We start from the raw sequence: 24,083 nt of genomic DNA on the forward strand, positions 1-24,083 counted from the left end.
ACACCCACAGATACATGAGCTAATATGATGGAACTCGTCTGCGTATGCAACCTATTGTAGTGATATAGATGATCCAAAACAGATATAGAGTCTTACTCACCTTTATCTTGTGCTCTGATTGGTTGTAACCTCCCCACTGGCTCCTCACAGTTTGAGAACCAATCAAATTGCTGGTTCTATCAAGATCATCAGAGTGTGTCAGTGACATTAAACTGGCAAATGACATTCTAACTGCTTTCTCATTCAAATGTATCTCTGACGTTAATATTCTGCACCCAGCTGTCGTGTGCAAAAAGACAAGACGCTTACCCTGCTCAGTGACTGATATCCGTTTTCCAATCTGTAAAGACATTAAAAGATAAAAAAGGTGTTAAATGGCATGCTGCAGTATTTATGAGTTGAGAAATAGCTAGATGTTATAAGATAATATAGACAATTTACACTTTGGTTCTCCTCCTTTCCCTAAATTGTTCTTTCAGCATGCTGGACAGACGGAAATCACCTGCCACCTCCTTCTTCAACCTCTGTTGGAGCCCAAACATGGAAATTGAAAAAGCAGGCATACAATTATTTATTTTCTGTCCTCACAATGGAAATATTCCAATACACAGAATGATTAAACGGAGACTGCAATCTCACCTCCAGAGAGTCCAAAGCAATAGGGTCTTCTTTCAGCAGAAGGCCATACAGTGCCACCCACTGGCCAATCAGCTTCACTACCTTCTGCTTGGTGCTGAGAATGTAGGAAGCCTTCTCCTGATCGGTACCCTCAGAGAGCTCTGCCTCATAGGTGCAATGACGGTTAAGGTTAATAATTAAGTTAATTAACTTAGTTAATTAAGTTAATAATAATAATAATAATAACCATCAGAGGATATTGGTGATGTAGTGCGGGACACAGGTGGCTGGAGGGCATAAAGACTTTGTGGGTGAGCAGAAAGTCGGTCACACAGGGAGCTGCAGGGAGACAAACATCACAACAACACACCGTTAACTAACTAGCTGACCAAGTCTGATCATCTTGAATCACTCCATTAAAACAGGAAAAAAGACTAGAATATGCCTGCAGGCTCCCACCTATTGCGTCATTTCCATTAGAGTCCAGCTTTACTGTTTCCAGGAGGTGTTCCAGGATTTTCTCAGGTGTTCCTGACATAACCGTGTACCTGCACAGAGCACAACACGAGAAAGAACAGATTATTTTTCCTGACGTATTGCTCTGCACACATTCCTTTGTGTGTTTTTAATTAGTGCCTTACAAGTTAACTCATATATTGGAGTTAATTTACCAAAATGTATTTACAATGTTTATACACTTAACTATTTACATATTTGTGTTTATCAGTCAGTACTTGCATATTTACATCAGCAGTTAAGAATCTACCTCTGTGGATTTCCTCACATTTACCTGAGTCTAAGTTATACTAGCATCTGATTGGTTAGTTCAGCTACATGTGAGGAAGTAAAATGAGGACACGTTGTTGTTGTGGAGCTGATGAAGTGTGAAGAACAGTAAAGTGCTGCTTAACAAAGTTATCCGTCTCCATCCAGCTGCGTAACCTCTGTCCAGGGACTACAGATGACCGAGACTCAGTCTACAGCCAAGCTATAGGCTCGTTGAGACTCTGTTTAGGCACAGTGGTGCTTTGAGCTTATTGCTAACACATCTTAGTTTATTGCATATATGTATCATCGGTTTGTGTGCACATTGACTGACGCCCAAAAAGAAGAACTAGAAAAAAGATTTTGACATAATCATTGCATTGTTTGTCCTGCAGACTCCTCTACTGTATTTACAACACTTGGCGAGTTGGCACTAGCATATCATGAGTGAACAGCAGCGTTGGATGAATTACAGATCATGTGTTTATTGTCGACCTATAAAATGCAGTGCCATCCGGCACACACTGTATCCACGTCATGACAGTTTTATCTCTAAATTTGAGGGCTTATTGCCTAATAGCATCAGGTCCGAAAAATGTAATATTGTTTGTAGGGCTGTCAGCATTAACGCGTTAATCAAGATGCAATTAAGGGCCGAGCATAATGCGTTAATTTTTTTTAATCGTATTAATCGCATGCCGCCATTTATTAATTGATTTTCACTTCACTCGGCTTTGCGTCGTGCCTAACAGACTACTATTTTGCCGTACTTCCTCGTAACACATCCTGCTGCTGCAGGAATAGCAACGCGGATTTTGGCGCCTCAGGTGCCACTGATATGTCTGCACTTCTCTGTGATGCTCTGAAACAGACGTTACAGGAAACAGAAACATTGCTGCACGTGACGCTAGTTAACACTATACTCGACAGCAGCTAACGTTAGCCTACCGCTAGCTAGTAGCTGGATTAAACACGGTTACAATGCTGACAACTACAGTAAACTGTGTAAAGTGTGACTATATTTCACTGTAGAGGATTCAACACTGGGATGCAGCTGCTGTTGTCAGAAAAACACAGACGGTGCGTTCAATGAAACTGGTAATTTACAGTCTCGTGGTGCATTCAAAGTTGTTGTTAAATGTCCTTTTCCCATCTGGTGGTTGTTTTTGTCATTCAACAGCTATTTACTAGTGAAATAAGTTATTGTTATAGTGATTACATTATTATTAAACATTTAATTTTGACGATATGGCCTTAGCAATAAACAAGCCGTTCTTTAATGTTGCCAACTGTTTAGTACCCTTTTTTTTTTAACTTTCTTAAAAAGTATCGGTTCAGGCACCGTTAAGGCACCGGTACCGTTTTAAAAGTACCGCTTTAGCACCGGTATCCAAACCAAACAATACCCAACCCTAATATTGACTCTAGATTCAAATGTGTGACTGAATGACTGTGTGATTAAATATATAATAAACAAATACAAATCTTAAAATCAAGTTCATAAAGTCACTTTCTTTGCATTCATTTGATTCCCAATCAAGATACACTGGTAAGAATTGCTTTCCATTGTTAATATGTACTTAAAAACAGTTCTGAAATGCAAAATAATAGAATTTTAATCATGTGATAAAACATGCGATTAATCACGATTAACTATAGAAATTCAATTAATTGCGATTAAGAAAATGTAATCATTTGACAGCCCTAATTGTTTGGGCTCCTCAGATAATACACCTTGGTTGTTTAGTAGAGTGGAGAGAACAAGAGAAGATGGTTGCAGTGTGTGTAAGTGTGCAAGTAAGGGTTGTTACTTAATTTATGTTTGCTAAAACACTTTGAGACTGATAACAAGTCATTCACCAAGGCAGGGTTGAAGTCCATTTATTTACTGGTTGTCAGATAGCAGCCGATTAATAAGGCCTTAGCCACGTTTGACAAAAAAAGCTCTGCATACTTGTCTGTCACTGTGTTATGATGACCAATGGCAGTGCTTGTGTTACTGGCGTGATACAGTCTAGTATCTGCCCACGCCCAGGTAAAGTATCTTAATGATTGTAAACCTGCTTGTGAAGTGTTGTGTTGTTTCAGAGGTGAGTGCATCAGAATTTCTCACTTGCTGTTGTTTCCTGCTCCTCCCTGCGCGGCCCAGTCGGTGCTCTTCTCTAACACCAGCACCGTTTTCCCATGCTCTTGCAGCCGCACTGTGTTAGCTTCAACGTCCTAAAGGACACACATGGATGACGAGTCAAATGCATATTTGGGTATCTGAATATGTGGTGCGCACAGAGAAAAAGCCACTTTAGTACATTTTTGACATTGTCTAGACCAGTGGTTCTCAACCTTTTCGAGTCGCGACCCCCCAAAATAATGAGGTTGGTGTTCGCGACCCCCCGCCCCCCCTCGACAATGAGAAAGAGAGCTGCAAACTGGTGTAAACAGCTGTTTCTAAATGCCTCTCCCTGATGATTTTGAGTGATTTTTGTGAATGCTCTGATTAATACATGTTAAGTCTATATCCACGATGTCCCACTTCCGGGATTGCCCCGTTGCTGGCGGACATTCCACCATACGTCCTTCTTTTCGGCCGGATGTCCGTCACCTTCCGCTTTCTTTGTGTTGGCATTTTAAACTCCGGTGGATTTCTGAGGACTATGGTTAACTGCTCCTCAGATCTCTGCAGGGTAAATCCAGACAGCTAGCTAGACTATCTGTCCAGTCTGAGTTTTCTGTTGTTGCACAACTAAAACAACTTTTGAACGTACACGTTCCACCAAAACAAGTTCCTTCCCCAGGTTGTTTTGCAGCGACACCGGAGCTCCGTGTGGCGCTTAGCACCGCCCATGACAATTGTGATTGGTTTAAAGAAATGCCAATAAACCAGAGCACATTTCTCTCCCATCCCAGAATGCTGTGTGGACTAGCCAGACCCTCCTCCGTAGCGCTGTGGAGGAAGGTCTGGCAAAGCGAGACTAATACATGCTATGCTTTAATGACAGTTAAGTTTTAGTTTAGCAGCTAGCACCTAGCCTTGTCCAATGTGCTCCGGGCTCTGTGGACTTTTGACGCGTTTGTGACTTTTTCTCTCCCCCTGACCCATCTTCAGACCCCTTTCTGTGTTCCAGGACCTGCTGATTTACAAATGAAGCTCTGAATACACCACACAAAATGTACCAAACTCACATAGCAATGTAAAAAACATTCCCCAATCTAGAATATGTTATTTCATTTTTTTTTCTCCCTAACCATCTGGCGACCCCCTAGAAATTATACCCAGGTTGAGAACCACTGGTCTAGACATGTAATTAGATGCTCAGACACACCTTGAGGATGCGTATAAAGTCCTGTTTATCCACACGGAGGAAATGGCAGTTGTCTTCTCTCAAGATGATGGTGGCAGCACGAGGGGCATCGTTCAGCAAAGCTAGCTGCCCAAAGTCTTCCCCCTCATGTAGTGTAGTCACCAGGCCCTGTGTGCACACAGCACTTTCAGCATTGCATTGTACTGGAATCCAATTCCGAAGCAACGAGGCATTTCATGAGTGCCAGTTCTGAGATTGATTATTATTATTATATTAGCAAGCAGTAAATGGATTTACCTTCCCGTGCGTGATCACGTTTACAGAGCCTTTCCAGATGATGTACCAAGAAGTGCCTTTGTCCCCCTGACTGAACACTACATCACAAAAATAGACAGTCAGCAACAACATCGGTACTTTACACATGTCTCTGTGTGAATAACCATCACAATTGCATGAAGATCACGTCTACAATGGGCTTCATTATGTATGCATGACTTTCATATTCATGAAAAAAAATGCACATGATGCCCTGATTGTCTCCACTGAAGTAATGAATCAGTTTGAATATTCCTGATTTAATACATGGTTTGGTAGAGATAATATATCTGAATGGCGTGTTGTGCAGAAGAGGATGTTAGGATAGGAGGGCATTTGTGCACATCATAACATTAGTGTACTGCAGTGTGGTTCAAATACACAATGAAACTGTGAGTGTCTCTGTGTCCAAGGTTCTTTCTCCCAGCCAAGCTCAAACGTCAGCAAAGCTGTCACACTCACAGACTGTTCCGGCCTTGGCATGTGATTCAAAGACCAGCACTGCTGCCAGCTCCTTACGCACCTACAAGCACAACAGGGTAAGAAGTTAGACTGAACTGCATTGATAACTCCTTATTGTTTGATTGTTTAACTCCAAAGGTTCTTTGATCAAAGTACTTTAAGAATCAGAGGAAACTGCATGGTTTGGTAATAAGCAACTACTATGGACCTTTTTCACAGCAGACATTTTGACTTGTCATAGTAGGAAAGCACAGCTGAAATTGATAATCTTAAGGATGGCTCAATTCCATCAAGTGTCCCAGTAAGCTATTTCAGTGAGTCAGCATGCACAATACCAGGGCCTCTCCTAAGTGGAATGCAGCCATCATTAATGGTTTTGAATACACCTGTGCTTTTCCTACTATGACATGTCAACATGTCTGCTGTGAAAAAGGTCTATTATCCCAAATGAAAAAATAGCAGAAACATCATGGGGCAAGTGTTGCTTTAACTGCTTTAATTTCCTTTATTTAGCATACAATGGTGAGAATCGAGCTTTCAACAGATGGAGACAATTACGGGATTGTAAAGGATTCAAAACCGACCCCGAATTGGCCCTCTTCCTCCTAGACAGGTATGTGATATGTCTATTTCCTTCATAAAATAACTTTACAATGCGAGATGTGGATGTATGTCAGTAGCCTACAAGAAATTACGTCCCCCTTCCATTTAGTGCCCAGTTTTTATTTCTTTCCAGTCCGTGTTTGTGTTTGCCTACTATTTTCTTTTTGTCCCCCTGTACTTGTACATGTAAAGCGTCCTTGGGTTTCATGAAAGAGGCTATATAAATCTAAGTTATTATTTTTATCATTAAGTTGGTTGCTACAACAAACTCTTGCTAATGCTTTGGTTCGTGACACAGTGACAGTGATACCCTGTTTAGCCCACGATACATCCAAAGTAGGCTAAGTTACCGTATGCAACACTTGAAATGCAACGATGCATCTGTAACTTATTCTCTTATTGTAAATAAAGGGGCTGCTAGAATCAACTGAGAGTTCCTCGTAGACACTTTAAAGCTATAGTGTGTAGTGAGAAATTCTAAGTAATGACAACAACACTGTCGGCGCGTCCACATGACGGAAGCCTTCCGTGATCGTGGACACCCCCCCTCCTCCACACAGTTGCTTGTAGTCAAGGAGGACACAGAAAATAAAAAAAAAACATGATGGACTCTTCAGAAGAGGTCATTAACTGTACTTGAGCTTCTGCGTGCGAAAGTCACCGGACGACTCTATTTTGTAAACAAAGCCATACTGAGAAATACAGAGAGAGTTGGAGGAGCTGATAGTCTTAATTAGCTTTGTATCAACTCATTTGGCAATGGCTTGGATGTAATGGATGTTCATTAATATAAAAGTTACGCGCTAAAGCTTTAAGCAAGAAGAATGCTCGCCTTGATTCAAAGATTCAGATTCAAATGGAGCTCTTGTATCAAATTAGATTCAAGGTATACTATTACCATCAAAGTACCGATTCTTAAGTGCAGTGTAAGTGCTTGACTGTCTGACTTTTCTACGCACAAAAACTACGTATAGTGGCTTTAATCACAATGACATAGATGTCCAGAGCAGGCAGAAACAGAGACTTACAGAGGTGGAGAGATGAGCTGCAGCCTTGACATGGAGCAGCTCCTCATAGATGACCTCCAGGTCCTCAGCACTCCTCTGACTGGGGCTAAACACAGGGACGTTCAGACACCACACATGCAATCAACCACTGATGCACTTAAAAACTCTGCAGGCTTGATGACAAAATCCGACTTCACTGGTTCCTTTGAAAGGTTGTTTGACCCTTACAGGATTGTTAGATATGATCACTATGAAAAGGTCTTTGCTAGATAGGCAGTAACAAATATACAACAGGTTTTCATGCGTAATAGTCAGTGGTGGAAGAAGTATTCAGATATTTTGCTTAAGTAAAAGTACTAATACCACACTGTAAAAATACTACGTTACAAGTAAAAGCCCTGCATTGAAAATGTTACTTAAGTAAACGTATGTAGGTATCATCAGGAAAATGTACTTAAAGTATTAAAAGTAAAAGTACTCAATGCAGAACAGTCCTCACATATTAGAAACTGGAAACGATCCAAACTGTTCTGCCAATCAACTAAGTCTTTAATCGGCTAATCATTTCAGCTGTACTGTGCATTGTTGGGTAGTTTAATTTAATATGGAAACATCGTATTTTATAAACTGTGTTTTGTGTGCACAGATCTTAATCTGTAAAGTAACTAAAGCTTTCGGATTAATGTAGTGGAGTAAAAAGTACAATAGTTCTCTCTGAAATGTAGCGGAGTAATAGTAGAAAGTGGCATGAAAACAAAAGACTCAAGTCAAGTACAAGTACCTCAAATTTCTACTTAAGTACAGTACTCGAATAAATGTACTTCCACCACTGGTAATACTTCTATAAAGGCTCCACATACTGACCATTTGCGTAGAATCATAGTGAGCAGAGCATCGGGACCCAGCTGAGACAGCAGCGACAGAGCCTCCTGCAGCTCGTCCTCCAACTCCTTCTCGTTTGTTACGTGGTTCAGGCCAAACTCTGAGTCCTGGAAGCGGTAGAACTGGGTGTCCTTGTCATGGAAGTTCAACTCATGTTTCACTTGATTGAGGCAGAACACAGAGGCGGGAAAAGACTAAATGAGACCCAAATGTAACTAAGAGAAAAGATGTTTACATAAAAATCAGATAATTAACTAAAACACACAGTTTAAAAAAAAAAAAGGAAACAAAATTGGAAATACATAAATACATTTTGACCTTTTAAAGAGAATGAGTTGTCATGTAGTAACGTTACAAAACTCCAGACTGACAAGATACATGGAAATCAGATTCATTTATGCAGAGTGATCCCCTTAATTTGATGATGAAGCATTTATATCCTGATTGGAGTGGTCTCTTCCAGGAAGACAGTGCCCCATCCAAAGAGCATAAGTGGTTAGTGAGCACTTGACTGACTGAGAACACATTGTGAAACAAATGCCCTGGCAGGCTCAGTAAACAGATTTCAAGCTACTCAAGCATGTTTTGGTAAATTCTCAAGTGCAGTCTGAGACATTATTATCATTATATATATTAAAAAAAAGCTGAATATGACTGAATTCTTGTGGAATTATTATACATACTACAGTCCACACCAAGGCCTTAAAGGACAATTCCGGCGCAAAATGAACCTAGGGGTTAATAACATATGTGTACCGAGTCGACCATTCTCTGGGACATGTTTTCATGCTAATCAACTGTGTCTCTAGCTTGAAGCTACTGCGAACCGGTGATTAGCTTATAACGCTAGCCTTCGGGGCAGAGGGTAAATCGCTATTTCTACGACGAACGCCGTGCAACCAGTAACCAGTAGCATAGCTCAAGCAGGGCATTTGTGGTTTGACTGGTCATGACTTTTTGGTCTTTTTAATAAACTGTCTGTACACTTACAAAGTTCTCAATGCTTCGGTTGTAGAAATAGCGATTTACCCTCTGCCCCGAAGGCTAGCGTTATAAGCTAATCACCGGTTTGCGGTAGCTTGTTTCAAGCTAGAGACACATTCGATTAGCATGAAAACATGTCCCAGAGAACGGTCGACTCGGTACGCATATGTTATTAACCCCTAGGTTCATTTTGCGCCGGAATTGTCCTTTAATCGCCCAAGACATGATTATGTTACAAGACATGATTATGTTAATGTCTCTGTAATTATGGCTGCTCAAATATTGGTAAGTAAAACTGTCTGGTGTGAAGGGTATACATCCAAGCCGAAAGCAAAAGGCAGATTTATATTTAAAAAATTCATCTCTTTACTTCTTACCATGAACAATGATTCCTTCATCTACCAAGACTTGCCACATTCCAACTGCCTGGCTTCTTGATTGCAGGCATTCATTTTGTTTCATCAGCCAATCAACAAGTTCCTTACCGGAACAACATTGTCTGTGAGAGAAATGTAACGTATGAATATGCATTTCATTTGTAGAGGTTTTTTTTTAACGTGGAAGAGATCCCACCACCAGTGTAGGTACCTGTATGTTTTGAGGTGATACTTTCTATCTCGGATCAGACCCGGGTTCCTCTCGATCATAACACTATACACTGATCTCGCTGCTTTCACAACACGATCTGAAAGAAACTTGAAAAAAATGAAAAGGAAAACAGCAATTAAACTACTAGAATCTTTCTTTTATAAGTAGACATTAATGTGAGTTGTGTTCCCTTCTATGTTCTGATCAAACAGGGAGCAAAAGAGTGAGAGGGGGATGTGTACATAAAGAAGGAGGATGTGTAACACAGGCGGTCTTGTTTACTGAAACAGCAGGCTTGTGTGTTGGCAGCAGAAAGAAGTTAGCAAAAGAAACAAGTGTGCATGTGTGAGTGTGAGAGATGGAGACTAGTTTCTTTGCATTTCCCCTCAGCGTGAATATCGTGTGTGTAATGGCACGTACGTCAACAGCGTGAGTGGAGATTCCTGTGGGTGTTGGACTGTAATGTGGTGTGTGTGTGGGTTTCAGGGAGGTGAGAATGTGTTAAAAATTGCTGTTAAACTCTCCCACATCTCGCCGAGTTCCCTGCCTCTACAACTCACTCTCTGGGCGGTACGCAGCGACAACAAACTTTCCCTTTCTGACCACCCTCACTGTATTTCCTTTGAAACTCTCTCGATTCTTCCCCACCTCACTCCCACCCCCTGACACACATACACACAACTCACTCGAGTCAGGTCTAAAAAAGACTGCAGACAGGGGTGCAAAACCTGTCAGCCACCGATGCAGAAGCAAGGGCTTATGTAACAAGAATGTGCTTTGTTTTTTGGCTGTAATGCGGCCGTTCTGGTTCAGGCCTTTTCACGCTTCACAGTACACTCAATTCAAAACCAAATTGGATCAAACAACCATCCAACAATATTTACTGTTCCAATGATTGAGAAAAGTAGACAGTTTTACTGTGCTCCTCCCTGTTAGACTCCCTCTCTCATATCTCCTGCACCAAGTCTTGTGACTCCACGAGTGCCTCAGATGGTTGCCTGTTTGTTCTTTGGATTTCCCTCAAGCCACTGCTATTTGCGCAAGGTGGTGTTCTTGAGATGCACAAAAAAATTACCAACAATGACCATTTCCTATATCAGTGTTTGGCGTAGCGATTTAAGGAAGCAATTGTCAGAAACTACTTACGCCCTTTGCCTTTTCTAGTGTTCTACAACTCATTCAGGATATAGAAACGCCTGATGACCTTTGACTTATGTACTGACCTCTTCCTGTGATGCTCTTTGGGGGCTATGACACGTGCTTGTTAGATCCACATTCACACAGGACTGCTAATTACAACATACAACTATAACAGACTCCTGTGGGTAACACTACACAGTACACACTTCAACCTAGGGCTGGGTGATATGACGCTATATCTCGTTTCTATCACAATGCCGAAAAACCAGTGGCCGAACTGCGTAACGGCAATATTGACGTCATTTGGACGACGCTTTATGTTCTTAACCTTGCTATGTTTTCTTTTGCACTAAAGTGCTTAATAAAATGAGAAAATTCTCAGTACTTTTCATTTGTCAAGTATTTAATTCACACAGGAGTGTACAAAAATAGGCTGTGTTTTTTTTAAATAGACTATTTATTTATTCAATTACGAGAAAACATGCTATATCATGATATATATCGTTATGGAGATATGAAATGACCTATATCGGGATAGAAGATTTTGGCCAAATCACCCAGCCCTACTTCAACCTAATATGCCTGTTCCCAGACCTGACATCAGCAGAGTAAATGTGCTCTAAGGCGTCTGCTGTGCCCCTCCGGAGTTATGTTGTCTCGAGGTCACCAATATTCCCAGGGGCCCATTTTCCCCCGGGACTCACATTCTCAGGCATGTCAGCTCCAAAACGTATTTTCTTGATGAGGCATTTTCCATTACCTAACCCAGTCCTTATAAAAACATTATCAAAAGCCTAATTTCACTGAAGGGAGCCTAGCCCTCACTGCTAAACTTGACCATCATGTAAACATGCAGAAACATTTAGTCTGTGATTCATAGCAGTGCTGTGCGCTGAACTGTGTGTTGTTTATCGTCTGAACGTAACCTAACCTAACCAGAGGCCACCTAATCATGTTATCTAGAAACTATAACCCGCAGGTAACTGTTTACAGGGAAAACACCTTCCCCAAGTACAATACGCACTCAGCCAGTGTGCAGCGACCAACACCGATGTACTTGCACATGGACAGGAAGTTATAACCCATTTTATGACTCGGGTCCATTGTGCTGCTGAGGTAATTTTACTGCCAAGAGCCTATATTCAAAAAGTTCTTTAAGACTGCTGATGTTAAGTAAAGTAATACAGTTTAAGTACACTTAAACTGTAAAATGTATAGGATATTTATATGATTCTAAATTACTACACCTACTTTTATTTTGCAGGGCTACAGAACAGCTGCTTTACAGCCTGTACAGTTTTCTCAAACACTCTCCAGCAGGGCATGTGCTTAATATCACACAGGAGTGAACACAGTCATTTGGTTGAAAGAAGGTCGTAATTGCATTTATCACAACACAATCACATGATCTATTCTGTGTATTAGTTTCTTTAACTTGTGTTAGAGTGTCGGTGGTTTTGTTTCATGCAATTTTCTTGTGGGGTGGAATGATGATGAGCACAGTTACCCACTCTGTAGGCGAGACATTTCTCTGTTTCTCACTCTCAGTGACCTTGGTGGGCTGTGTTGTGTGAGAAGAAGCTACAGATGAACACTGTGTGAGTTGACGAGAAGCGTTACCCAGCTCTGTGGACCACAGATACCTGACTTTTTTTCCTTCTCTCTGTGTGAGAAAAATACAAGACCACTCTTTGGAAGGCAACATTGCCATCCTGCAATACATGACGGATATGTTTTTTTTTTTTTCCCCTTTCCAGGCCTTTGATCAGGTCATTAGGCATCAGTTTTCAGATCTTTCAAGTTGTATCTGTAGTTTATGTGAACTTACACATCTGACCTACAAGGGAAAGCCTCACAAACACATTTTATAACTGTGCGCAACCTATGTATCCAGTCTATGAAGTCCTGTATACATGCAGAGCAGAACCACCTCAGCCAAAAGAAAATTAAAAGTATGTTTTGTTAACAAAATTACACTGGGACGTGTCCAACTTTCGTTACACAAATGAAAAATGTATTTCTAAATGTGAGCAGAGATCAAGTTACAAGTTACAAGTTAAGCTTGTGATTAAGTATGGTGAATTCTACTTCAGTATGCTCGTGTCTAAAGAGGAAAACGACATCTTTTGCATCTCATATCAAACTTGGGGCACAACAATCAAACGCAGGTTATCAAAAACAATCCGTCTTGTCCAGTGCTATCAGAATGTATGATGCTCATTAGTGACTTTTAGAATCTGGAGCCAACACTTGCTAAGCAACCAAACAAAGCTTCAAGATGTTAGCAACGCCTGCCTCCTGCAGACATGATTACTCTATCTTCTCTCTCCAGCACACAACTAAAATGCACAGGCATTGATTATTTTGGGTTTAAAAGATGCTCGCTCTCTCTCTCTCTCTCTCTCTCTCTCTCTCTCTCTCTCTCTCTCTCTCTCTCTCTCATTCTCTCTCTCTCTCTCTCTCTCATTCTCTCTCTCTCTCTCTCTCTCATTCTCTCTCTCTCTCATTCTCTCTCTCATTCTCTCTCTCTCTCATTCTCTCTCTCTCTCTCTCTCTCTCTCTCTCTCTCTCTCTCTCTCTCTCTCTCTCTCTCTCTTTCTTCTCAAACCCAACCCAAACCCAAACAGAATTGACTTTCCATGTCGTCACCTTCCTAAAATAATGGCATAAGTTATTTTTTTCCGGTTTTTCAGAAAACAAAAAACTAAACAGCCTAAGTCACACGCTTGACATAGGCAATTATACTAAAGCTGTAGAATCACAAGACCTGTTCAACTGAGGATGTAGGCAATTTTACCAGTGGCCAGCACCATGAGGAGATGATTTAGGCAAAAATATTTTTTTTTGTCAAAAAATGACTTAGGCCATTGTTTTAGGAAGGTGACGATGTAGGCCTACAACCCTGTTGTGAGTGTTTTCAAAGTTCTCTCCATGGCATGCTGTTGAAGGAACAGAGATAAGGCAGGGAGAGGGGCCTGGGCCGGGTGAGGTATAGGGCTTGGGAGTGTAGGGAGGGTCAATTAACTGTGGGCCCTGGAGCGGCCTTTAGACTCCTTGTGACTGCATGCCCTGCTAGGAATGTGTTTTTTAAGACTCGCTTGAGTAGTAATGCAGGATGTTATAACAACAAAAGAACAAGTTCAGCAGTTTGAGAGGATGCAAGCACTGCAACTCTGGGTGATGGCAGAGGTCAGTAGACCCATGAGGAGCGAGAAACGTCTAAGCCGGTGACAGTTTAAAGAGTGACAAGAAGCCTGATATGTGCTTGAAAACATGATTATGAAATTGTTATAAAGAAGAAATTACAAGGATATCATATGACTTAAGATGCTAGACAATAATTAACCCTGATGATCAAAGCTTAAAGACAATCCAGTTTCCAACAGTCTTATTAGAAATGTCCGTTTTCAATAATGTTGGAAACTATCTATACTTGCTTAAGTGCTAAAACTTGCTGAAATCACACTTCTCTGACACTGTGTGTCTTCCTATGTTCAGCAGGGGTCTAACACCAGTGAGAACCTTGGATTACTCTCTGCTGTGGGGATGTGATGTACCAAGGCATAGCTCACCATCTCTGGCATACACACCTGCTTCATAGTGTCCTTTGAATTCAGGGCCTCTGGCAGTGGAGTCTAAGAGAAACAGGAAGAAAGACGTTATCACTACTGAGCCATTTCTGCAAAGTCCAAAGCCTCTGAAATAAAGCAGACACCTTTCTTTGGAACAGGATTCCACAGGAACTAGCTGGACTGGTCGCCGATGATTATCTTGCTGCCGTTGCACCAAATAAACAGATATAACCAAGCTGGACCATCCAGATAGAAAGAATAATTATTTCTTTTCATTGAGATGAAGGTCAACACAAATACATTATCTCAATCTGCGCTGTGTTACCATTGTCTCCAGCGTGGTGTGGGTGGGTGTCAAGTGAGTGTGATGAAGTGGGAGGAAAGAGTTCATAGACATCAGCAAAGGAAAGTACATAGCCTGTTGCCATGCATTTTGCTAAGTGAAAAGGTTGCTTTTAACTATGTACTATGCTTTTTATATGAAAAGGCTTTTGAAAATCCATCCATTTCAAGGTTAAATGAACTGCAGCGTTTGCAACATATACAAGCATGTAACCATCTGCCTGTTATTCATGGAGACTCCCTACCTCTGTGAGTCAGATCAGCCCTAACTTGCTGCAATGTACAAATATTCATTTGGGGAGACCTGCTGGTGGCAGAAGAAAGTGTGGTTTTAGTGGTACTAAGTCATTTGAATGGCTTTGAATGAATATAATTCTGGATTAATGCATGACATAAGCATCACCGATTACTGCTGTTATTTGTCATTATTATATCTTACAATTTAGCTTACAGTTGCTGGATAGAATAGTTTTACAATTTTTGTCGATTGCTTACACACTGAAATCAAAAGTATTACACAATTATCAATGTCACCCTCACACTTTTTGCAAAACACTAAACACACTTGTATACATTAGACACAGAAGTACATCATGATGTCTCTTCCTTGCAATTCCAAAGCACTGACTATCAAATTACCACACCTATGAGCCAATCTGTGTAACACAGCCATCAGGTACTCAAACACATGATTGCTTAATTGTAGACACACCAATCAGGTTTAAGCACTATACAAATGCAGAAGGTAAGTCTAATGTTTTCTGTACTGTATTTTCTGTTTTTTTTTCAGATCTTTTTTTTTTTACTGTAATTGTAACCTGTACTGGATAGAGTACTTTATGTCTGTCTGTTGTTTGCTGAGCTAACAGTGTTATGCACACTACTGCAGTAGCTGTATGAAAACTGGGACATGTTTGGTTGGGATTCTCCATGTTGACATGTTAACTGATTTGGGTATATGGAGAGAAATAAATTATATTTTCCTCAGTCTGCAGCATTGGTCTTGTGTAGTGTTTGGTGAACTTATTATTTATTTGCAAATATTGTTTTAATTTGCCAGGTGTGACTGATTGCCTCAGCAATTTGATTGGCTGTCTGCCAAGTCATAGCCTACGTGTCGTCTTCTGCTGGTAGTTCTTTTAAAGATAGTAACTGTGGCCATCATGAACGATGTGGGTTATCTTCTACAGCACAAAAAGTCAGACTTCAGAACTAAAAGTTGAAATTAAACACATCGGTGCCCACCAGCCGCGGGGTATTGTTATAAACCGAACCGCTGGTAAAAAAAAAAAAAAAAAAAAAACTAACGTTAGCTTGTCAGAGAATTTTTTTTGTGTTATTCGGAGGAGTTGATACCTGGTCAAGAACAGGCTTCCAGGATTCTCAAGCATCTTTCTGAAAGGATTAACAAGCATCAAAGCAGCAGGACAACGCGATAAAGTTGCAAGACTATAAGTTGGGCAAACATGCTAACGTTACACAAACTGACAGCGCGTAACTTAACTTACGCAGCTAGGCATACGTTAACGTTACAAACAGGGGCTGAGCAGTATAATCAAATCAGTGAGAACTGAGAACATTCGAATTCGAATTATATAAACTGTGGAAAATATGAAATTGCGTATTATGGGAAATTATGTATTTTTTTTGGTTTTGCATCTGTGCAGTAATCTAGTTGTAATTTAACATTCTCATGTGTGTAACGTTACTTCGCCCTAAATTGTAATTTTTTCGCTGTGTTCTTTGTGGCTTAGTTTTTATGATCCCATTAACGTCGTATAAGGTTACCTGTATTCTAAAGGCAATTGCTTTCAGTGCGCTTTGGATTGCTCATGTTGCAAGGATAAATATTAAGGCCTTCTAAATGGGATGGGTACCTGTTGGCTATGAAGCCTAAATACGTGATGCAAAGTAAGTCATTCATACAGTGACAGACTGTATTGATCAGGAAGCTTCTCAACCTCACATGACTGATATACATCTGTCAAGTGTCTCCAGTCCCTCTAGAGACAGACTCTGTGGCGTTTGCTGCTTTGTCTAGCCGTTGTGCAGCCAGCCGTGATGATCATAGCCTGAATGGCACATTGGACAACAAAAACAACCCATTAGCTCCCAGTGCAAGTTTGTTACTGTAGGTGAAGAGCTTGAAAATATGGTATGTTTGTGATTTTGGTTCTAATTAAAGTATATTTGACTGAATATATATATATATATATATATATATATATATATATATATATATATATATATATATTTTTTTTTTTTTTTTAATTTATTTTATTTATTTTTTTATGAATGTGAGGTATTTTTTTCTGCTTTGTCTCATCTCTCAGCACTGGTATGAAATAGCAATAGCGACAGGGAGACGATGCCCTGGCATCTCCTAATAATGACAGCAAACAGAGCTCAGTTTTGCCCCTGTTGAAGGTATTCGCCTGCATAAGCTCAGAGAAGGAATTAGCAAATGCCTCAATGCCAGTTAAATTGTGCCAATTGTTGATATCATACCTCAATCAACAGATGTACTGGATAGTATTTTGGGGGGGAATGTCTCTGCTTATCAAGCCTTAAATGTAGCATGCAATTCTAAAAGGAATCTTGTTATTGAAGCAGATCTGACTGCCTTTGTGCCGGTTCAGTACTACAAACACTGTTCCCAAAGCAAAGATAATCATAATGTCAAGTCAGTGCATTTATTCATTGTATGATAAGGGTGTTTTTTTGTTTTTTTTTAGTATGCTGTTAACTTGAACATTACACTTTTGTGTAAATCTTATTGGCCTGGCAGGGACATCTCTGTGTAATATATCATGCATAAGATAACCTGAGTAAAGACAAACTCACTGCAACAAGTTTGACCACTCCTGTGACATTGGATAATATGTGTAGCATGTTACATTGAGCCTATGAGCTCAGGTTGTCTGGTATCAGACTGACATGCCAGATCCAAAACATAATTGTCAGTTATTTACTGTAACTGTATTTGTATTTGTATTGTATATTGTATTGTACCTTTTGTGCTGCATTATGTAAAATATGACATGATATTTGGCTGGTAACAGCGGCGAATGCAGAATGCAGTCTGGAGATTTACAGTCGTCTTTGACCTATTAATGCTTAAAACGCCAAAGTAAATTTAGAGCCTCACTGTTCTGTGTCTTCCTGTGACCTGGAGACTAAAACCTCCCCTTTGTGCATTCTTCTACAATCTCGTCTGTAAACTGAGCGGGGATATTGTAGTGTAGGTGAACAATACACTATTTATAACCTGAGTTTAAGTTTAAAAAAAGACTGTGCTTTGTTACCTTCTTGCGTCTCCACACCCAAGCTGCTAAAACAATAGAGAAGTCTGCTTCAGTCCACTGCCTGGACGCATTCGTGAAATATGTGCAAGCTGCTGTTTTGGGGACTTAAACTCTTTCATAGTGGAGGTGAGAGGAAGTGAGGTGAACTAAACCCCATTTTCACATAAACACATTTCACCTGCTCTCTTTCTCCACCTATCCTGCAACTCAGACTTTTTTTCCTGAGTTTCTGCACAAAATGCATTAGATGCCAATTGGGTGGTTGTCACTTTAACAAAAAACTAGGGCTTTTAGGGCTTTTAAGCCATGTGCAGACATTCACTACATGCCAATTTGGACTACACGTTAGGATTATATCAGCTTCTCCAGCAGTGACTAATTCAAAACATTTACAGAAAGCAAGTGACCTCTCTTGAGTGCTTATTTTTGTGATAAAGTCTAAGATATGTGAAGTCTCCATATGAATATGGACAGCCTAAGTTATCTTAGCATTACTTTTTAAAAGGCACTACGATAGCCTGCAAGACATTGGCGGTACATAGTGATTGTCATCCCTCTCATCTCCTACTTCGCAGTTATTTCTCTGAAGCAAACATTAAAGCGGCATACCCAGCTGATGCCTCGTATGGTCGGTGTTTCCACTGAGGAGCGGTCCGGGAACACTTGGTAATTGTGACTCCGAAACAGATGCATCTTGTCTCAGATCCAAACAACCGACAAACAACTTTCCCAGTCAGAAGCTGTGCACACGGACTCTGCACCTCCAGACATTATTCACAGCAAAGTAGATCGATCTGTCAGCCGCTTTTTTTATCTTCATTTTTTTTTTTTTTTTTACTGCGCACCGACGACACAACGCAGCGTCAGCTCAGGACTCCGCATATTGTACGAGAAAATCCAGGCAGGATTCTGTACGTTGTCCCTGCATCCAAAACCTACACCGGCTACCTTCGATAGACGTGTCTGCCTCTCAGTGAGGAAGGAGTGTGTAGTCTCCAGCCATCCCTGGCAGCACAGGCGCACTGCTGTGTTGCGTGTTTTTTTTTGGCAAGGCACTAACACGGAGTCATCAGAGAGACGGCCTCCTCTGGCATTTTTTTTACCGCCTAATTAATCATTGGCGTTTGATTTATTTAACGTGACACCTGCACTCCGTGTGTATGTGGGCAGGTGCACACTGTATATTTTGTCCTTTTATTTTAAAACGTGAACAGGAAATGTAGCCTAATGTGTCACCAGGCATATACAGATTTCACTGATAGCAAGAATGACCAAATGTAATGTAATGTAAATGTAACCAAAAATCTATGGCTAGATCTCCATCTTTTCTTTAAAATACCTCATCAATGTGTTACACAGCAATATATTTTTAAGTTACATCTGGCTCATTCCATTTTTTTTTTTAACCCGAATGAAGAATCTTTAAATTAAAAAAAATAAATAAATATATGTCCACTAGTTAAATTATTTCTTTTTATTATTTTTTTATATGTAAAACACATACATGTTGAAAATTATCTTTAGGGTTTCTTGGATGTTCACAAATTTCAACCCAGTCCAGTGAAAAATAAGCAATTGGTAAAGCTTAGAATACACATACAAAAATCACAAAAAAAAAATATGAAATTCAGCTCCACCAAACTTCATAACTGAAAAAATATTTGGAGTAGAACTATAGGATTTTGCAAGGTCCCATGAAGTTAAAGTTTTCACATGATTCTTTTCATGAAAGTCCATGAACTGGGAGGTCTAGGTGAGTTGGTATGGAATGACCCATTTGTAGCTGGGCTTAAAGGGTAACTACTGTTTTTTTTCAACCTGGACCCTATTTTCCTATGGTTTTGTGTCTAAGTGACTGATAGGAACAACAATCTTTGATATTGGTCCAGTATTAAGCGTGAACGCTGTAACCAGCAGCCACAAACCGGGCTGCATGTAACCCTATGGGGCAAATGTTCAGTCAGTTTGGTCCACTTAAAGTGCTGTTTTGGCCACTGAAAGGCTCAGATTATCATTCTAAGTGTCTGACAACATTATGGAAAGGATCCCTACAGAGATAGACCTTTTTAAAACCTCTTTGAGACCTTTCTGTTTAACCAGAAACAGCTCTGAGGTCGCTAGCGCTTAACCCACCAGACTCCCTTTTAAAAAAACATACTTTTAAGCATGTATAGAGCCAACATATCTTCACATGTAAATCGGTAAACTATGTGTTTATTTTTAACCAAAACTAGGGTTGTGATGGTTGGAAAAGTGGAAAGACGACCCAAAACGGCTTTTTATAGTTTTATTTTGTTTCTGTCGACTTTGAATGAAGTGTATTTTACAATGCTAAAATTATTGTTTATTTACATGGAGTCTAGTGGCTTTAGCTAATACAGTTTCGTGGATGTTTTTATGTTTAAAAAAAGGATCTTCCTCTTTAACAGAAAGGTTGACCTCCTTAGAAATCCTTTCCATAATGTTGTCAGACACTTAGGATATTAATCTGAGCCTGTCGGTGGCAAAACGAGCACTTTTGTAAACATAAATACAAGCTGCACAATTGCCCTATTAACTTACATTGTAGCTTGTTTCGCCACTGCCGACTGTAGCGTTCTCGCTTAATACTGGACCAATGTCAAAGATTGTTGTTCCCATCTGCCACTTAAACACAAAATCATAGGAAAATACGGTCCAGATTGAAAAAAAACGGTAGTTACCCTTTAACCTGCTGGTAAGCTACCTGTTTAGCAGTTCACCTGGCTCTGCAATTTCACAAGACTGGGTCAAGGTTATTAAAGGAGTCATAATGTTCCATGCAGTCACTGTATAGTCTAGTTTGCTCAGTGTAGTAGTTCAGAGCAGAACACTTGAGCTGCAGAACTCTGCACACACACTTATCAGGCTGTCCAGCTGTCTGGCTCAACTGGGTCTGTATAGGCATGGACTCGCAGATAAACTGTTTCAAGGGCAGAAAACAGTTTAGGTTGGTGAACTGCACTTGGTGTGTGTCTCTCATCAGTAGTTTGGTACAGTTCCAATTGTCAGTTTGATGACAGGGGTTTGTCCTTTGCACAGGTGTTAAACTGTTACCCATTACTGGTTTATGGATTCATAAAACTCATGATGCTGTATATTGTACCAACAGGTGTTGAAACGTTCAGCTGTGAATGCATCTTGCTATATTGCTTTTAGCCTAATCTTTCTCTGTCTCTGGTTCAGTGTTATTGTATTGACTTTATATTTGTGTTCCAGCATAGAAGCAGATGACTTACTTCACTTATGTCTGGTGTACAACGTCTTGGTGGGGAACAGATGGATTTGACCAAGTTCTCCATCGAGGAGATGGATTGAACAGTATCTGTGTGAAATAAACAGGGTAATAATAAGTTTCTTTAAGTACCAAGTAAATAACATTAATACATTTGTCATGTCATTCGTGGATTCATGGCCAAAGCAAAGCAAATGGATGTAAATGTGCAGACTGTCAAACAAGGACAAGGGGACCCTCTATTTAACTTGATTTCCTGTGCACCTCCAGTTATGACTGTGTCCTGCAGCCTGGATATGTTATGCAAGACTTGTTTAAATCCCTGCTATTGTTCCAGTGCAGGGCTGCCCTTCCTGTACTGACCTCAGTGCCTGAGTCAGTTTGCCATGGCTTTCCACAAGACGCACACAGACAAGAAGACTAATTCTGTCCTGCTTTCCTGTGCTTCGGTTTGGTGGTTCCTCCAGCTGGAAAGATGCAGGAGGGCAATGTAATGGAACTGCCTCTTCTGTGCAATATAATTAAAAGTCCAGCACCTGTTGCTCTTGTATGTTGCCTCTGTTTTAGACATTAGTGCTCCCTTCTCAGAGTCCTACTACATTAGCGTGTGTATTGAGTGAATGCCAAAAGCCTACAGAGTTCAATTCCCTTGGAATCACAACCCCTCCTTCATCTCAATTGCATAACAGAAGCTACGTTGCACACCCTGGAAAAAAAAAAACTAACTCCTTACCAAGTTTAGACCTCCGGGATGGATCATGAGGATGCTCCAGTCAGAGCTGTCCCAGATCCAGTATTAAAAGCAAGCAAGCAGTCAAAACAAAGTTTTCCGTGCTCCTGCTAAACTTGTGACTCTGTCTCTTCCAAATGCCGCACAGGGACTCTCTATGTTGCAAAATTAAGAATGTTCACAATAAAGGAATCCAGTTTTCCTTCTTATGACCTCCTGAGGGAATGTAAACATGATGGTTTAGCTGATAAGGAAGAGCACATTGCTAAGATGTGTCTGTTTGATAGTATCTTGACAAAGTGACTTGTTTGTCTTGTGTGCACAGTGGCACATCACTGAGAAAAAGTTTTGTTTTGGGGAATTTATGGTAGTTCCGTACCAAATACACACTAAAGGAGCAAACTGCTTTCTAGAAGGCTAATCTACACTGGATGGGGATAATCTCAGGATTGATTTATGAAAAGCCAGAAAATGTAATAATTGGTAATTGCTTTGTGGCCCTGGGATTGACATGAAAGCTCATGATTGCTGCATTGTTTAATGGCCTTGTTTGAGGTTCAGAGAATACTGTTCAGGTGTGAACATCAGAAAGTTCCATCTCACAGGAGAGACATAGTAGGCCGCTGACACCTTGAACTCTTCGGTGACTCAGGTCCCGGGGTCATTTTGAATTGAAGCTTCGGTTCACATGCACGTCTGGCATTTTGAAAATAAATGCTGCCCTCTATTGAGAACACTAATGCTCTACAATCTACAACACGTGGAGAGGAAATTCATGAAAGCCTCATGCTCATGTAAACATAAATCCTTAAAAATGTATGAAATGATTTAATGATAATCTATACACTGAAACAACTTAAGCATCAAAACTACATAAATTAAGTTTTAGTGATGGATGTGAATGCACTTTTATATTGTATTATACTGGTGAACTAATATTTTTTGTTTTTTTGCTGTGTTGTCTGTCTCTCTCTCTCTCTCTCTCTCTCTCTCTCTGTATTTATTTGTGTGTGTTTCTATTTGGATCCTCTGGGAATGGGAGTGGGATTTCCTGCAACACATCTACGCCCATGGAATGTGTACTTTGCCAAGTATCTTTGTTGTGCCTGTCTGGTGGTACACACACACACACACACACACACACACACTCACACTCACACTCACACACACCTTTTCCTTCCTTTCCCCTGTCCAGTAAGCAGTGACAGTTTTTTTTTAGTTTGACCCCATGGTCAAACGAAGACTGAAGCACACGAGCAAAAGCAATAAAATAGATGACAATAATTCTAAACTTTTTTTTTAAAATCAGTCTGTGAGCATCGTTCTTACACATGTACCTCCTGCTGCTCAGTCACATGTTGATACTTACCAAATACATGCAGTCATATTAGAGTATAACTTGCTTTGTCTTGAAATTTTACGCAGTTAGTAGTAAAATGATCTGTGTGTGTATATATAAAAACTGCTCATAACATCTTGTCAGACATTTCATATTTCTCTTAAATTTGCATGGTATACCATGGCCAATTTTCTATCTGAAGAAATAAAATAATTATATATATATATATATATATATATATATATATATATACACATATACATATACATACCACACATATATACACACCACACAAAATGTCAGTCTATTGCGTTATTTTAATAAGTAATCATCAGTAACTCACCACTAGCACACTCGTGTAAGATTCTTCAGCCTTTTGGCTTCCACGCTTTTTGGGGTTTTCTGCTTTCTCTTTTCAGCCTTTGCTTTTTTCAAATGCCGGAGGATGATTTTTATGCAAGTTGTGGGGAGTGTTGCTGAACATAGCTTCCTGTATCTTTTTGATTGGCTGTGAAGACAGAAGACAGTGCCCCGGAGGGTGGGGGTGGGGGGGGGCAGGGTGACATCCTTTACTGCAACATAGCTACTAACAACCACAGGAATGCTTTGGACCACATATTTAAATTCTCTACACATTATGTGTATTTGCTAGATTTACAGTCAAACTATAAAACATTGCTCAGAATAAATGATAACATTATGCTTTAATGTTTCCTGCAGATACATTTACTTCCTGCATGCTCCCATCTAGCCACAGTCATGTTTTCATGTGAATATCTCCTTTTTGTAGATTTATTCACATTTTTGCTTCGCAAATTGTGCATCTTGTTTAATATTTAATAGTTGTGGAATGTAACAGTACATTTACTTACAGTTGTT

The 24,083-nt window shown here is 40.1% G+C and overlaps 1 protein-coding gene across 11 annotated transcripts in view; it reads right to left on the reverse strand.

Moving 5' to 3' along the window:
- The window catches only part of rapgef3 (Rap guanine nucleotide exchange factor (GEF) 3), a 30,466-nt gene extending 6,808 nt beyond the window's left edge, over positions 1-23,658 (reverse strand). The window contains exons 1-17 of one of the 11 annotated variants that reach the window (XM_031290635.2): positions 23,548-23,658; positions 21,140-21,225; positions 14,254-14,298; positions 9,524-9,630; positions 9,313-9,434; positions 7,934-8,111; positions 7,091-7,175; positions 5,460-5,520; positions 4,980-5,056; positions 4,704-4,850; positions 3,497-3,603; positions 1,078-1,166; positions 879-957; positions 640-790; positions 442-524; positions 310-340; positions 101-176 (exon numbers count right to left, since the gene is read on the reverse strand). In XM_031290635.2, coding sequence (XP_031146495.1) covers positions 101-176; positions 310-340; positions 442-524; positions 640-790; positions 879-957; positions 1,078-1,166; positions 3,497-3,603; positions 4,704-4,850; positions 4,980-5,056; positions 5,460-5,520; positions 7,091-7,175; positions 7,934-8,111; positions 9,313-9,434; positions 9,524-9,630; positions 14,254-14,298; positions 21,140-21,202 — 1,501 coding nt within the window. In that variant the 5' untranslated portion in view covers positions 21,203-21,225; positions 23,548-23,658. Of the gene's footprint in view, positions 1-100; positions 177-309; positions 341-441; positions 525-639; positions 791-878; positions 958-1,077; positions 1,167-3,496; positions 3,604-4,703; positions 4,851-4,979; positions 5,057-5,459; positions 5,521-7,090; positions 7,176-7,933; positions 8,112-9,312; positions 9,435-9,523; positions 9,631-14,235; positions 14,299-17,882; positions 18,156-18,491; positions 18,990-21,139; positions 21,226-21,868; positions 22,017-23,547 lie in introns of those variants that run through there. The other 10 variants (XM_031290633.2, XM_036007818.1, XM_031290634.2 and 7 more) reach the window with 10 other exon arrangements.
- Between the last annotated feature and the right edge of the window lie 425 nt (positions 23,659-24,083).

Source organism: Sander lucioperca, chromosome 12, assembly GCF_008315115.2.
Source record: "Sander lucioperca isolate FBNREF2018 chromosome 12, SLUC_FBN_1.2, whole genome shotgun sequence".
NCBI classification, from domain to species: domain Eukaryota; kingdom Metazoa; phylum Chordata; class Actinopteri; order Perciformes; family Percidae; genus Sander; species Sander lucioperca.